The 16,979-nt window shown below is 45.3% G+C and overlaps 2 protein-coding genes across 8 annotated transcripts in view; both read right to left on the bottom strand.

The window, feature by feature from the left end:
* rin (ras GTPase-activating protein-binding protein 2) overlaps positions 1-9,485 on the bottom strand; it is a 99,527-nt gene extending 90,042 nt beyond the window's left edge. For 3 of the 6 annotated variants that reach the window (XM_065455068.1, XM_065455072.1, XM_065455073.1), the window contains exons 1-2: positions 9,126-9,217; positions 7,785-7,921 (exon numbers count right to left, since the gene is read on the bottom strand). In XM_065455068.1, coding sequence (XP_065311140.1) covers positions 7,785-7,879 — 95 coding nt within the window. In that variant the 5' untranslated portion in view covers positions 7,880-7,921; positions 9,126-9,217. Of the gene's footprint in view, positions 1-7,784; positions 7,922-8,547; positions 8,759-9,100; positions 9,218-9,386 lie in introns of those variants that run through there. The other 3 variants (XM_065455071.1, XM_065455070.1, XM_065455069.1) reach the window with 3 other exon arrangements.
* A 37-nt stretch (positions 9,486-9,522) lies between these two features.
* LOC135920807 (F-box only protein 7-like) overlaps positions 9,523-16,979 on the bottom strand; it is a 56,697-nt gene continuing 49,240 nt past the window's right edge. For both annotated transcript variants that reach the window (XM_065455074.1, XM_065455075.1), the window contains one exon: positions 9,523-9,779. In XM_065455074.1, coding sequence (XP_065311146.1) covers positions 9,625-9,779 — 155 coding nt within the window. In that variant the 3' untranslated portion in view covers positions 9,523-9,624. The remainder of the gene's footprint in view (positions 9,780-16,979) is intronic.

Here is a 16,979-nt window from a genome sequence, read left to right as displayed (position 1 = left end):
CCTCTCTGCTACTTGAGCCTGAAATAGCATGACTTTCATTCCCGTTCAATAAAATTTCAGCTAATTTTCCCTGATAGAGGCACAAATTTCCTGAGCATTTCTAGACTATCCAAAATCCCCGATAATTCCTGGCTTTCCTGGTTGGTAGACACCCTGTGCATGTAATGCCATTCCCAGCTGTACGTCAGGTTAACTGAGCAGGTTGTATGTATAAACGGCTGCTTTCAGGTATCCGGTCCACTATATCATAATGACAATAAAGCAGGTAAAGGAACGGCATGCCTCACATACACGTACATAAATATGCAGAATTACTTTGTTCATTGAAGGAAATGAGTATGCTACAATATGCACTGCTCAGTTTTAATGGCATGAAAACATGGTGACTGTCCGAAAAATGTCCTTGCATGAATTGAGTTAACAGATTTACTGGCTGCCCCTTTCTGATATTGATTGACAGCTAGGGTTGTGTAAAGCAGAAGTTATCAACCCCCATGTGTTAATTCGCTCAGAAACTGATGCGCCTCTGCCCAACAGCAGTGCCTCGCCAGCAGCAGAATCGTTCAAAACAGTCCTCACTTGCATCGGTCAATTGCCCTCGAGAATTCAATGTGCTGTTATGGGTTACATTCGAAAAGAAATGAATATTCGTTAATATTTAATTGTGAATTCTGGACTCCAATACGATCTGTATAGCAAATAGCATTCGATGAGACTGGTATGTTTCTACTTCATTTCACATGCTCGCGCAATGAAGGAGATTGCCAGACCAGCCATGGAGTTTACATTGGTCTTTACTTCCCAGTCTCTCCAATTCAGACCGAGTATACATAGGCAAGATTCTTTATCTAGCACTGTTGTTCATATTAGCATTCAATATCATTTCCATGATTAATTTTCTTGGAAAGCCTATTGGTACATTTGGGGTTGGTTCCATCTAAAGTGCGCTAGAACACTAGCCCCATCCATGATAAGGCTCCAGCCACCGGCCGCCGGTCGAAGCTACAGTGCACACTCCCATGAAGATGGCACCACCATGAAAAAAGGTATGGTGGTGCCGTGTTTGTTACTGAAAACATCCTTATTCTGGTGAAGAGTTCTCACTTTTTCGATTAGTGCATTTAAATTACAGTAAAACCTTGTTAAACCATACCCCCTTAAACAGTAGTTTCGTTTTAAAAGTAGTAAAGGCAAATCCCCGACTCAGCAGCTATTGAACATAATCCGTTTTGTATCCGCATAAACTGTACCAGCTTACTGCTTGCCTATCATTTAATACGTAGTGTTCCCACTTTTCGTCGCACTATCATGACAGTGCGTTGTCCCCATCAGGTGGCCTCGACAGAACAAGCCTCATAGATCAGAACAATGACCTCCAAGCACCCTGTTCGTTTGCGTATGAAGCCACATCAACATCATTTCAGCTCCGTGCCAGAGAGCGTTGTGTCTTCGTGCAAGCTAGGACTCGTGTTATGCTGAAGCTCTGATAAAAAAACACCGGGTGCTCAGCATTGAAGAAAAATTGGACTTTGTGCTATCGAACGTGGCACGAAGAAGTCTTTGCTGGCACGCGACAGGGATCTACCATTGACTATGGTGTGTGGCACTTTGAATGCGAAAAACTTGCTTAGCAGTGCTACTATGACCCCAAAAAGATAACAGCTACGAGGTTCAACTTTTTGCCATCGTTGCCTCTGTTGTTGCCGAAGTGTCGCATAACGAGTGATGAGGACAACTCGGAAAGCGACAGCATGGGCGATTAAGGCCCGACAACGGCAGAACCTGCGCATTATATCAGCTTCATGAATGCAATCGCGACGAGAACACTACCCTGTAATGAAAAAGGTGCCCCGCGACTTCTGCAGCACTACTGAACTCGTGCACAGGGAATATGCAACGCTAACGAGGAATCTGCCATGAGAGTGCTTGCCGAGAAGAGGGGGCTGGCTGAAAAGCTGGCTCGCAGCTGCGGCATCAAACGAAAATAAGACTTTTGTCATGTAAAGTGAATAAATACGGCATGTATTTGTCCTTTCATTGCACTCTCTCCGAGTTCTGTTTTTGAAAGGTAAGTGGGCATTCTCATGCTGCTCCAGTTAAGCTCCGTTTATACCTACTTTTTCTGAGCTCCGGCCAATTACAGTATAACGAAGTTTCACTGCATTCAATAATTTATTTATGTGTGTGTCTACCATTTCATTTACCGAGAAGTTTAGTCATCTGCTTTTCTTCTTCACGCCACACAGTTAATAAACCTGGTTTATTTCGCTATATTATTGTTTGCTTCGAGCACTGCCACTGCTCTTAAACATTGCAACAACAAACAGTGGGCATAACCCTATAAAATTTGCTTAAGTAGCTTCATGTTGCAGATCGGCGGCAGCTGTGACAGAATTACGTGTTACATTTAGAGAACTGCACTGAAGACAGCAGTTCACTGGGATAAAATTACAATTGGTAACGGCCAACAGGAGTCATGGGCACACCAAAGCAAATTAAGGCATTTGAACAAATGTACCGCACAAGCTTTCTGCAACAAAACGGCGTCCGCACAACGAACGTGCGCTCGCTAGCACACTATGCACTACACAACGATAGCAAAATTTAATATGTGTTGTATAATCCATGCCTCAAATATGTATGTTTGGCAGAGTGGTGTAAACATAAATTTGCAATTGAAATAAATCACTATTTCAAGAACATACAATGTGCAATGGGCGTCGGCACTCATTGTACGTTGACTATGCCGCGGAGCGTGTCTCTGCCCCAATCCAGTTTGCTCGCAGCACCCTTGCACAATTTTTCTACATGCAGTGCCTCAGCAAGAGAGCGCCGCCCGGCCCATACAACCTCATTAGCGGCAATGGATGCCGCTTTGGACCTGCCGCTAGCGGTAAAAAGTCAGAAAAATCGGACAGCAAAGGGTTTCAGCGTGCAAAATTTCAGACGTTTTTATACACTGGCTCCATGGGGCACCATACAGTGACATGAGGGAGTCCGAATTATCAGGCATGTCCAAATAATTGGGTGTCCATAAAATTGAACATTAGACTATATACGCTTTTCTACAGCTGACCTGTCAATCAGTCACCAGCTGTGTTTTAAGTCTCACCACAAAATTTATTACAGTATGTTCTGGTAATTTAATTCACTGATACACTTGCAAATGCCCACCAATCCGATATACACCGTTGCAATTTTTTAGTATCGCACGAGCGTCGACTGCATGGCGTTTCAGTGGCCCTTCAGCGAATTTGCGCATGCCTTCCTGCAGTGTGGAAGTCCCACATCAATACATCAACAGTAAAGAAGCTCTAAAAAATCGGGCATTTTACGATAAAATCATAAAAGTTCGCAGGTTTGCACAGTTGGCAGGAGTGTGTGTGTCATGGGTATTCATTTCAGATATCTCCATCAGCACTGTTGGAAGCTGTGAACAGTGCTGACTCTAGCTGGGGTATGTGCATCATGGGTATTAATTTTAGATATCACTATCAGCACTGTTGAAGCTGTGAACAGCACTCAAATGCTAGCCGTGTTTACATAGATACGGTAGAAGCGCGTCATTAATGTATCACATATACTCATATGCCTCCATTTACATTAATGCGCATTCTGTTGTCCAGCGAACTAATGACACTTAATGTTATATCTGAAAGTTAGCACTCTCACTTCCGATAAGCTTGCTTTTGCTGTCGCATTGTGAAATGCACCAGAAATACCCACAGGGCGACAGCTACATTGTTCAGGTCCTCCTTAATTTGTCCTTGTGGCCAAATTTCCGAGCATTCATTTTGCAGCAATGTACCATATTGTATCAGAGTAATAACGTTTTTTAGCGTGTCAGCAGCGGTTGCCATGTCCAGTGGTAGTCGAGTGTGGCCGTCTCTACTTCTATAACCTCAAAGTGGACTTTGCTACGTTAATGATGCAAACCAAGCAACTCACCAATGATAATGTAATTTATTAATGACAGACACTTTTTTAATGCATGTAATGATTGCACAAATGATAAGAAATCATGTGCGAACTGCTTAATCAGTCAATTCTGTTTCGATGTACCACAGTGCGGCAGCCGCCTGCTGGTTGTCGTACAGCAGTGAATACTTTCTCATAATTCTTGATACAATATGCTTCTGTTTACATGCACAGCTGAGATGTGCATTCTCCATGTTAAACTAACCCCGTTTCGTCCATTAGATGTACGCCTTCCTAGCGTATTACCTCATTCACATGAGATGCAATATGCTTGGAAGTTGACAAGTTTCTGCCGCACTGATGTAAATGCCGCTTATGTGTCCGTAACATCAGCCACAAGTAGTCTCCAGATAACGCCAAAGTGGAGAGGTGCAAATGTGCCTTTACACTTTGGCTATTAAACTGACAAGAAACAAAAAATCACTTTTATTGCACTCAAACCTTTCAGAAGTAGGTTTGGCAATGGGCAAACTTGCAGCTGAATAAATATTTTGCAAAGTGCACATATGGTAACTTAATATGCACACATTAAGGAATAAATAGAATGGCAGAAAAAAAGAAGTTAAAGAAAGTTCAAATAACTATCCAAGCTGCAGAATGTAGTGCCCAAAAAAGGTAATGTTTTTTGTTACACCTACCAATTTTATGGGCTTCTCCTGTCAGTTCTTTTGAAACATTTCCAGCTGCTTCAGCAAATTTATTTTCAATCCCTCTAAGTACCTGCAGCATCTGGGAACATTTGCACTGTGGCTACTGAAAGTCGCAATCCTTGATTGTCTGCATAAATTTTTGTACACTACCCAAAAAGTTGGCTTTCAAAAAACTGCAAACAAACTCCAATTTCCCCACATCTTGTCTATAATCGACTTATCCTTAACTTATTAACTTGGAGCTCTACTTTCGTGTGGGAACAGTTGCATTACGTATCAGCCCTAAAATAAACTCACCTATTTGGCTAAGCTTACAATATGTCTTGCTTGTTTGCCTTTACACATACCTCCCTGATAGCCAAAACCAGCTAGCACTGACACATAAATCAAAACTGAAAAGCTTGAAAGATAGTCAATTAACTTTGCAACATGAACCATCACTTCAGAATGTGCAAAGCTAAGCTTTTTTCGCGAACCCTTCCGGACAGCTGCGGCTGCTGGACTCTCCTCTCGTTGCCGAACAGCTCGCACAAAGGGCAACACTACCATCTTTACTACCCTCACAGGTATCCTGGCTGTTGGCCTGGGCTTTCACAGAATTACCACAGTGATAAAACAAATTATACCTAAATATCCTCATTGCAACAAATGCAAGTCATCAAGAGCACAGTTCTTCTAATAAAAGCACACCTATCTATGCCTACTTTCCTAGGATATGGAACATCTGCTTCATTGGTCTTTCACCAGGCAAAGTGCAGTTTACTACTGCACTATCTCCAGGATCAGCCCACTTTAGTCTATGCACAGAACCTGAATACAGTGCCATAGCAAAGGGAGGGCCAATCCCAGAGACAGTATAATGTGTGGTGTCTTGCTGTATTCAGTGGCAGGCAGGTAATCACTTTATTGAGCAAAACACTCTGCATAATATAGTCAGTAGCAAGGCAATTCTTTAACCACTTTACGAAAGCCTGGCTTTTAGGATTCTAACAGGTGGGTTGAATCTGTATTTTTTTCTTTCTAAAGAGGCATACCGAATATCTCGCACCAGCACTAAATATCCTAATAAAAACCATTCAGCTAAGGCTACAGCAACACAGTTGGGCACTAAGTGCCACTACGGTATTCGCGCTTTCCAGATACGCTAGCGCCGCCGCGCGGATTTTTTCGGAACCCGGGAGGGGGTGATGGATTTCCCGCCCACGCGGTTTCTGCAGCTGTGTTGGCGTTTTGGTACTCTTTGATCTGGGGAAAAAAAAAAAAAAACAGTCGACGAGCGAAGAGCAACCGCATGTGCAGTGTGCCACAATGCACAAATCGTGCAATATTGGGAAAAGTATTGGGAAAAGCACCACTTTCCAAAAGAAAAAAAAGACAGGAAGTTGTGGGTGATCAAGCTCCGCATCGGGAAGCAAGTGAGCGAAGAAATAGTCATATGTAGCGAGAATTTCAACAAAAACTTCTTTTGGGGCCACCTTGGTGAGTGTATTTGACTGTTGCTCAATGATTTCATTTTATTTTTGTGGCGAGCTCTTACGAAAGCGGCTGAAGAGAAACGCTGTGCCTTCGCAAAAGATCCCGCTGCGGTCCCACGAAGCAAGACTGAGACCATGGTGTAACTGAGACCTAGCGTTGGCCGAAGAAGGCCCTCTACAGATTCGCAAAGTAAATTTAAGTACACAAGTGTCACCGTTTATTAGGTTTTCTGCCTGCACTCTCGCTGTTTCGGCAAATACTCTGCGACGGTGCCTGACGCTGCGTCGCGAGCATTGGAAACTAGAGAACCTATTCCGCAACTGTTCGTAGTTGTTTTGTGTGAGAACGAAGCAGGCGGTCTATGCACAAGGCATTCGCTGATTTTTTTTTTCTTTTGCTTTATTCAAAGGCGTGTACTGATCGGGGGTCGAGCGCACGTGTTTCTAATTTTGTTGTTTTTTTTTGGTCTTAAAGTATCTCTTCTATAACAATGTTGCAAGAAACAAGGGCCAGGACTACGTACCTGAAGCGGTCATTGATGAAGAATGCGCATGCGAGCTTCCCTACAGCACGCGAAAACATTAATCGTGCTGTGAAACGGGGCGCGCTGGCACACGTCATAGTGTCACTCATATATTGTAAATCGGCACTACTGAAATGTTTACGTATTATCTGGCATCATTAACAAGCATTCCGTATATAAGCCAGTGCGTCGAGCCATTTATCTCATCGTGAATGCACCCAACGTTTACCTTATGCAGCGGCATAAAGCGCACACTGCGCTTTGTTTACATCTGAGCGCTACCGATTAACTGCTTGGTGTCAATTCTTGTACATCGCGTATAGATTACGAAACGTAAGGATACATAGTGACCTTTACGGCGCCGGTTACACTGCAGACTTGAACTTTTATAGTATGCGGCGGGCCTCTCACGGCGCTTGTCTGCAGGCAGAGTTACTCGACCTGAACAGCCGCGCTTGTCGTCTTTCGTATTTCACACCATATTATATGGCCAGCGTTAAACGTAGCCTCTCCCTCTACAACACATCTCTGCGTTTCCTTAGCAATGTTAAGGATCGCGCTTAGAGATACCAGAGGCCCGTAAGCCGCCTGCTTCTGCAGATGCGCACGCTTTCGTATCGCCTCCATCACCTCTATCCCTGCCATATTGGAACGTTCTCCGCGCCACCTATAGGCGCTGGAAAGTGCGAATAGTGTAACAAACACGCACATCACCACACAGCATGGTACACTGCATCACACAACTCAGTATTTATGCAGTATATGCCAGCATAAATACATACCAGCAGCATCTCCAGTCAACTCATCAATGCTGCCTTATGACACTCCACGAAACATACATTGTTCATGTTACCACTGGCATTGCTGCAGTACTCTTGACTGGGGTCTAGGCTTTTCATTTATACTCCTTGTGTCATTAAATGAAGTACACCACATAGCAGCTATGACAGCACTGCTTGGAAGAGCAACTGGGTGCTCCAGCACATTCCAGTTCAACTTGCAAATATCATCACATCAGTTTTCGTCCGACGTGTAAATGGAAAACATGGGTAGCATTACACAGTTTGCTCAAAAAGCTTCACTAGGGAAACGTGTAGGGTCACGTCACATTCAAGAACAAGTGGCTGATTCACGACGGCGGCATGTACTGTACTCACCGGTGCAAATGTAGGGGAGTCTTATTGAGCACCGTGTAATACTGTCGGACAAACTCCCGCCCTATGTGAAGAGCGGTCGGAGTTTCCATGACCATGACTCAGTAGCCAAAAGAAGGCTTTGGAGATGGAAGCAATGTCTACACGCAAAGGGAGAGAAAAAAAAAAAGACATGACAGTTAACTTCTGGACGTTAATTGCGCTGCCATGTCAGTGCACAAAAGCCATGAGAATGCATCATAGCCACTTAGGTTTATCACGGACGCAATAATGCACGCATGCAACACGACACCGGCAGTTCTGCACCCTAAATTACGAGCGACCTTGTACGCAGAGCCTCGAAAACTATCTTTTTTTATTAAAAAGATCGAAGGGGGACGCCCTCCAGCGACAACGCGCTCATGACGTGCTCGCCTCGGCTCACAGCAGCGCCCTTTGTATTGCGTTGCAGGCACTCCCCGCACATCTGTGCACATTTGGGCGCGTCAATCGTCAAGTAGGCAGCAACGCGATACAGGTTGTTCGGTAACAGCACATAAACCTTTCTGTATAGTTCCAATAATATTCCGCAAGGCAAGCAGCAGCAGCAGCGTCACGGCTCTCCGACGTGGGAAATCACCACCGATATCGCCAGAAAACTTTGTACCCACTAGTATGTACACAATAGCAGATACGCAAAACCATTTTTTAACAAAACTTGTTGCTGAGCTAGTTACCTACCGACGAGCAACATCGACAGCTTTAGATAAATGAAAGTTAAAATTACCGCACGTAATCGTTCAAACTTCGACGAGTCGTCGGAGTCCGCAGCACATGTCCGACACGTTTTCGAGCAAGGTGTGCAGACGATCCCTAAGCAGTTCATTATGTAGTCGAGGCGGTCATTTAGCCCATTACTATGGTAGTGGGAGCACGTGTGATCGATGAAGTATGTGCATCTCGGAAGTAATTTCCCAACCACTATTACAAAAAAAAACTGCGCCGTTCTTTGTGACGGTCCCGGGCGTGCTTTATAAACGCATTCCCTTAAGTCAAAATGAGACGAACCTTGAATACACATAGAACAGCAATTGCGTGAATCAAAAACGTTTTAAACGAAATGTAAGCGTAGCGTTTTCCATTAGAAATCAAAGACCATGCAACGCAGGTCCCTTGACGTTAGGCTTAACTTATATCGGATCTATCTACTACATTAATTGCAGCTGCTTTAAATTTCTAATTTGCAAAAAAAAGATACAAAGCATTACCACCCGCATACTTAATAATGACAAAATACAAAAGAGCGGCGGTAACTTCAACGCTAACTACGTCCAACATACAGCCGTAACACCTAGAGGTACTCACGCCGGTCACAGTTTTGCAGATAAATCAAAGAACCCCGTACTTGGGAGTGTCGTTGCACCTATCGCCGTCAAGTGGCGCTTCTGCAGCTGTTGCTGCAAAAAAAGCTCTTAAATCGGTAATGCAAAACGTTTTGCTCGAACTATCAACACGAAAAGCAATCGGAGTAAAAGTAAATTATATCCAACCACTATTTGTCCACAAACTAACTACTATCCACACAGCTAAATGCACCAAAAAAGTTTTACTCCAAAGTTTACAAACCGTTGTTTCCGTCATTCCAGATGCTTGCACCTTTGCTCTTTTCTGTAAATTTTGCGCACATCACACAGAACTGAGACCACATGCGAACTCTGCGAGTGTACTTTAGTTCGGAAATGAGGGTACGTCACAACAGCGGTGCATCTTCACAACGTTTTTTAATACTCAATTTGCTTCGTGCTACAGCTGTTTTCTTTTTTAAGAAAAAAATAATTAAAATAAATACAGCTCCATTTCAACTTCAGAGGAACCCGAACCCTGGGCCGAATTGCTGGTGCGGGAGGACACCGTGTGGAAGAACGCCGAATTGGCCGAAGAAGGGTCTCGGAAAGGCCGGATCCGGTGGTCGCCGAGGCAGCTGGGGCACATACGGTGGGGAAAACCTAGGGGGGCGTGCTGCAAGTTGAAGACGGAGAGGTCGTTAGAGAAACTGAACAAAATTATCTGCGCGATAAAACCACCACACGAGGACAGTCTGGTGGTTTTCTTTTTCGCGCAGACATTAAGGTTCACAGATATGCACCAACTAGAACACAAAGGTGTTCTTTGGAACAAAATTCATCACATCTGTGCAACGAGCTATAGTTCCGTGTAATGTGCCTTGAATAGTGGCAACGGTACAGTGCAATAGTAGGCAGTAGTCTCGGTGCAATAGTGACCTTCAGCGAGTGTACACTGCTGCGCACCCTGGTGCCTGCAGGTGGCGTGCAAACGATGTTACACAGTTCGAATCTATCATTGGACATAAACTTGCATCGGGTGACGTGCCCCGCGAATTTATTTCACTGTGACAATTTCGTCCCCCTTTGGCTGCTGTCTGCACAAGGGGCTGCTTGACTTTCTCCCCCCACCCCCATTTTTTTTCTGGCTTGCTTGTTTACAAGAAAAAGAAGGGGGGGGGGGGCTGTGGGGGGAAAAAGTTTTACTTTCGTTTCAATAAATTTATTCTGTTGTAAGGGAACCAGGCATTCTACATCCTGAACACAGAACTTGTCGACTCATGGTCTCCACACAGTTCCCATGCTTAAAAGTTTCCTTCATAAAGATTACATTGCATCCAACTTAAGCATCAAATTATAGATCACACAAGTCGGAACACCAAAGCTATCCTAGGATTGGACCTAAAGAAAGCTTTTGACAGTATTACCCACGAAACAATACTAAGAATAAATGACCTAAGCCTAGGCCAGTGAGTATACAGTTATATACGAGACTTCCTTACTAACAGAAAGGCACACATTAAGATAGGAGACCTTAACTCTGAAAAGCTACAAATCGGAAGCGCAGGTATGCCCCAAGGTTAAGTAATATCACCGATGCTGTTTAACCTGGCTCTTATCGGATTACCAGCAAAGCTACCGGAAATGGATGGCCTCAATCATACCATCTACACTGACGATATCACCCTCTGGGTGAGCGATGGCAACGATGGACAGGTTGAAAACACATAACATGCAATAGAAGCAGTTGAACAATACCTAGCAGGAACTGGACTGGCATGTTCAGCAGAGAAATCTGAGCTCCTCATTTATGTATCACCATGACGTGGCCGAAAACCACGCAACTACAAGGAACGAAACAATCTGCAAATTCACCTAACCATGGCAGATGGTACGCCCATACCCAAGGTTGACAAGATCAGAGTATTGGGCCTCATCATTGAAAGTAACGGCTACAATGGAGAGACCATATGCAAATTAGACAATATAACATCTAAAATCGTGCAGCTTTAAACAAATAGTCAACAAACATAGTGGAATGAAAGAACGCAATTTGCTTAAGCTAGTCCAAGTGTTTGTAATAGGCAGAATAGTATGTGTGGCATCGTACCTACGATGGTACTCGCTAGAAAAATAGAAATTAGGCTGCTTAATCAGAAAAATCTACAAGCAAGCAGGATGAGCTAATCGACGCACAACAAATAGCACAATACGAACACCTGTCCAAAACTAAAACAGGTAGGCAAATATTGGATCGCCTAGGTATAAGGTACCATACCCAACATGGCGTCAAAGTAGATATGCCCAGACATATCAGAGACATGATAACCATCCCTCCAACACCCAAGTATATGCATCCTACCCACCATCAGGGTAGACAGGAAAGCAGAGCACGCAATATACAGAAGAAATTCGGTAACAGCAAGGACACCACATTTGTAGACACAGCTAGATACAGACAAAAGAGCACCTACACAGCAGTGGTGATAAATTACGAGGAAAAATGCATGATGAGCACTACAGTCAACAGGCTACACGCAGAAACCGCAGAGGAAATAGCTATTGCACTAGCCATAGCACAAACACAAACAGGCATAATCATCAGTGATTCCCAGAAAGCCATACGAAACTTCGCCAACGGTTGAATCTCCCAGGAGGCACTACGCCTCCTAAAATGAGCTAATAACCGTGACAAAAGTGTCGATCTCATCTCGACACCCGCTCACACACTACCAGATGGTAGAAATGAGACGGCGCACCACATGGCTCGAGAGCTTACGGACCGAGCCTCGGTTAGCCCTGCCTCACCAACAACTGATGAGTGGGAGTGAGAAGATCGAATGACCAGATTTCACGAAATTACCCAACAGCATAGACTGCAGAGGCGTACATTCCCGCTCCCGCACCCAATCCACCGCACCCAAAAATCAATCTGTCGAATGGCGGCAGTTACAGACCAGATCCTATCCGAGTCCAGCTATTATGCACCTAATACACCCAGATTTATACACAACGGACAAGTGCAGAGATTGCGACTTTAGAGCCACCCTGGAGCATATCCTATGGGAATGTACGGCTGTAATACAGCATAACGGTGATGCAGCCTTAAACAGCGGCAGCTTCTGTGCCCGTTGGGAGTCTGCATTGCTCAGCTCAGACCTGCAGCACCAACTCTGGGCCGTCCAGCGAGCCGAAGAAGCCGGCCAAGGGTTGTCGGCCAAGGGCCGACAACTCTTGGCTGAAACCTAGGCAGGGTCCAGGCCCACCCCACCAAATCCCAGGGCACTGAATAAAGTTATTTGAATGAATTAAAAAGATTACAAGAGGGAGCTTAAGCACTGAAATTGTTCAGGTATCATGGGAATGATGGTTAGTACAGAGGAATGAAAGAGTGATCAGATACTCCATCCTAAATTGTGAAAACACCACAGTTTTGCTGCATGTTCACAGTAAAAATGCAACAAAATGCCAAGCAGGTCACGGCCCTGGTATTTACACTTGTGGTAATGTGTAGAACTACAGCATATATATACACAAACTTAATTGTCAAAGAAATGAATGGGTTGTTATAAGCAGTAGAGGGAATCTAGATAACAAAAATTAGCTGGACCAACAAGTCATTTCTATGGCACCCCTTTTTCTGTAGTATAATGGAAAGCTTATTAACAAAGTGTCTATCTTGTCAAGACTGGCGAGCCGCTAAGCAAGATTGCCACCCGATTACGACAAGGGGTGCAAGACGCGCACCTCTCCCTCTCCGTCGCTGCAGCTGGGAGGCGTTCAAAGAAGCGGCCTTTGTGCTGAAAACCCGCTTCCTTCCTCCAGCCCCTTCGACATTGTGACGGGACGAGTTCGGTGTGTGGACAATGATTCCAGAGTTCCCCAACGCGGAGCTGATTTGACACGCCTGGAGAAGCTGCCGCGGGAACGACGTATTTTTGCGCTTCTCACGTTTCGGCAGACGCAAAACAACGAGCGACCCTCGATCAGCGTCGATACTTTCCGGAACGGCACCCCCTTCAACGCCGTCGCTTGGGCTTCGGAATGTGTGTGCCTTTGTGTCTGTAAACTGATCAGCAGAGCAGCGGCGAGGTGGTGATGAGTAAACGAACAGTCGCCGCGTCGTAGGACCGGCGGATCGAGTGTATAAAAACTGTGGTTGTGCAAATGCTGAGGACACTTCTCTTGAGCAGTCATGTTAGACTGAGTCACTTCTCTCATGCAGTCATGTTGGACTGTTACTCTTTTTCTCAAGCAGTCATGTTAGACTGATTTAATTTCTGTAAATAAACCCTTTTTCCTCGTTCTCGATGAGAAGCAGTTCTTCACTTCATCAACGATCTCAGCGTAAATAAGTTGGACGACGGCATGGGCCAGCTACCTTCGAATTCATGCCGTACTCCAATCTTGGCAAAGGACCACGGACGATGGGATTGAGCCCCCAATCCTGACAACTGGCTGACAGCGGTGAGATGGACTTTGCGACATGGTGCTGTATCTGCGGTGAGTGCTTGGTTTTTGCTTTGACTCTCTAGGCTTCATTTTGTGGTTGTTCTGTTTAGAACAGTAGGGAAGCTAGATTGTTGTGTGTTAGCTAGGTTGTGTTTTCCTAGCTAGATTTAGAGAGCAGAATCAAGGCAGTAAAGCAGCAGTCATGGAGTTAAGGACACTGCTGAGAGACGAGTTGTTGATTGTTGGTGAGGAACTGGGCCTAGATGTACGCAAGGAAATGCTCAAATCGGAATTATTGGAGCTAATTTCCGAAAAGGCCAGTGAGGAAGAAATTGAAATGGGGTTTGAACTTCTGAAAAAGAGAGAAGAACGAGAGAGAAAAGAACAAGAGAGAGAGGAACGCGATAAAGATCGCGAGTTAAGGAAAATGCAACTGGAACTTGAAAGCAAACGTTTGGAGATGTCTCAAGGAAGTGAAGGCGCTCTGGGACGATCAAGTGAGGCAGAATCGTACCGCATGGACAGGCTATTAAAGCCATTTGAGGTCGGGACCGACATAGGCTTGTTCCTAAGCAATTTTGAAAGGACTTGCGAAAAGATGAACTTCGGCCCGAGTACATGGCCACAGCGGTTGCTGTCTATGTTGCCGTGTGAGGCGGCGGAAGTAATCGCCAGACTAAGTGTGCAGGATGCATATGATTATGCAAAAGTTAAGGCTAGTCTCCTGAAGAAATACCGCCTTTCAGCCGAAGCTTTTCGGCAAAGGTTTAGGAGCACAGGCAAGAAAGATAGCGAGGGCTATCCGGAGTTTGCATATAGCTTAAAGGCCAACCTAGTCGAGTGGCTTAAAAGCGCGGAAGCGTACGACAGCAGAGACATGATCATTGAATGCATGTGTCTAGAGCAGTTTTACAAAACCATCCCCCAAGCTGTGAAACTGTGGGTGCAAGACAGAGGTAATGTAAACACTGTGGAAAGGGCGGCTGAATTAGCCGAAGAGTACGCAAACCGTAGAAAATTGCACGCCGAGGAGGGAAACTGGGATGGTCGAAATGGACCGCGGAAACCATTTCCGTTCAAAAAGGGTGCGCAAACTAGACGATCCGAGCCTGTAGACATGGCGGAAAAGCCCACAGAAAAGAGCGAGGAGAAACTTAACGGAGAAACCGCACAAAAAGAACAGAAAAGAAAATTCGAATCTGTTAGACCAATTCGCTGTTACAAATGCCACAAACTGGGACATATAGCTGTAAACTGCGAGAAGTCTAGCGTAGTTTTTTCCTACGTGGAGGAAAAAGATGAGAATATGGAACTTTTAAGTCCATATCTCCACGACCTGCAAGTTAATGGAAAACCATGCCGAGTGCTAAGAGACAGTGCCGCCACGCTGGACATTGTCCATCCGTCTTACGTGATGGTAGATGACTTCACCGGAGAAGTAGCATGGATAAAACAGGTTGTAGAAGAACACAGCGTGTGTCTGCCCATGGCCAAAGTCAAAATCAGTGGACCATTCGGGGAGCTAGAGACTGAGGCTGCAGTTTCCAAATTTTTGTCACGGCAGTATCCCTACATCTTTTCGAATCGTTCGAATCAGTTACTGCGTGACAGAGGGCTCAAACTGGGAGAGGGCATAGTACAGGCATTGACCCGAGGCCAAGCTCGTAAGATCGCGACGCTTTCGGCTGAAAATGCTCAAGCTCCTCCAGTGGAAGCAGAAAAGGGGATAACTTCAATACCCGAATCCGAGCTAGGCCCGAGGGACAAAAGAACAGTTGAGGGGAGCCTGCCAGCTGACCAGCTCAATGAGAGCGTAGCACTAGAGTGTCAGAGTTCTAGCCTGCAGGAAGAGCAAGCAGACGCGCTCACAAGCGAGACAGGGTCGTTATTATCACCGGCCTCAAAGAACTTTGATCAACTCTTACGCGTGGATAGAGAGTCACTGGCAGCTGAGCAAAAGAATGATGAGAGCTTAGCAAAATTACATGACACAGCTAAAGAAGGCATTGCTAGGCGCAACGTAACGATACATGAGAGAGGAGGATTGTTGTATCGGCATTACAGAGATCGAAAGGGTAGGATTTTAGATCAGTTAGTCATACCTATTAAGTATCGGGAGGACCTTTTGAGTCTTTGTCATGGAAATGGGTGGTCCGGCCACCTAGGCATAAACAAATCAAAGGAAAGATTGCTTATGGAATACTACTGGCCTGGCTGTTTCAAAGATGTAGAAAACTTTGTAAGATCATGCGACGCCTGCCAGCGTTCTGGTAAACCAGGAGAGACTTGGAAAGCTCCACTGAAGGTAGTGCCCTTAATAACAGAGCCTTTCAGACGACTTGTAATAGACACGGTAGGGCCTCTTCCAAAAACAAAATCAGGCTACAGGTACTTGTTTACCATGCTGTGTCCGGCTACCAAGTTTCCAGAAGCAATCCCTTTGAAAGAGCACAGCTCCACCGAAGTAGTAGACGCGCTTTTGACAGTGTTTGCACGAGATGGGTTTCCAGCCGAAATTCAGGCAGATCAAGGGTCAGTATTCACGAGCGCACTGACTTCCACATTCTTGCAAAAGTGCGGGGTAAAGTTAATACACAGTTCTGTCTATCACCCTCAGTCAAACAGTGTAGAGAGGTGGCATTCGGTGCTTAAGCGAGTTTTGCGTGCGCTCTGTTACGAGCACCAGGAGGACTGGGAGAACTGTCTGCCGGCAACTTTGTTTGCTTTGCGAACGGTTCCACATGAGGCGACAGGGTTCTCACCAGCAGAACTAGTGTATGGGAGGACACTCCGGTCTCCACTGAGAATGTTAAGAGAGATGTGGGAGGAAAGAGGGGAGAGTCCAACCGTGGTTGAATACGTGCTAAATTTACTGGAGTGGCTAAGCGCAACCCAAGAACTAGTCGGAAAGAACATGGCACTAGCTCAAAAGAACGCCAAATTCTATTACGACAAGAATGCGAGGCTTCGTACGTTTAAAGTTGACTTAACGATGAAAGCGGAAAAGTGTAGGTTTGGTTGTTCGCAGGTTACTTATCTGGGCCATGTTGTCGGTCAGGACATGAGACGGCCGGCTGAGCTGAAGATAGCTACGATTGGAGAATTTTCTCAGCCACGCACGAAAACGGACCTTCGTTCATTTTTGGGACTTGTGGTGTACTGTCAACGGTACATTCCGAATTACTCGCAATTGGCAAGTCCATTAACAGACGCCCTCCGAAAGGGAGCACCGAGTAACGTACACTGGGATAAGGACAAAGAGAACGCTTTCCAAAGTTTGAAAACGCTATTGGTTTCTCGCCCTGTGCTTCGCGCGCCAGACTACACAAAGGAATTCATAGTTCAATGCGACGCAAGCGACAGAGGTATGGGCGTGGTACTTAGTCAGGTCGGCGACGATAACGAGGAGCATCCTATCCTCTAT

This window comes from Dermacentor albipictus, chromosome 1, assembly GCF_038994185.2.
Source record: "Dermacentor albipictus isolate Rhodes 1998 colony chromosome 1, USDA_Dalb.pri_finalv2, whole genome shotgun sequence".
In the NCBI taxonomy this organism is placed as follows: Eukaryota; Metazoa; Arthropoda; class Arachnida; order Ixodida; family Ixodidae; genus Dermacentor; species Dermacentor albipictus.
Note: the sequence above shows the minus strand (reverse complement) of the source record. Positions and strands in the feature narration are given on the sequence as shown.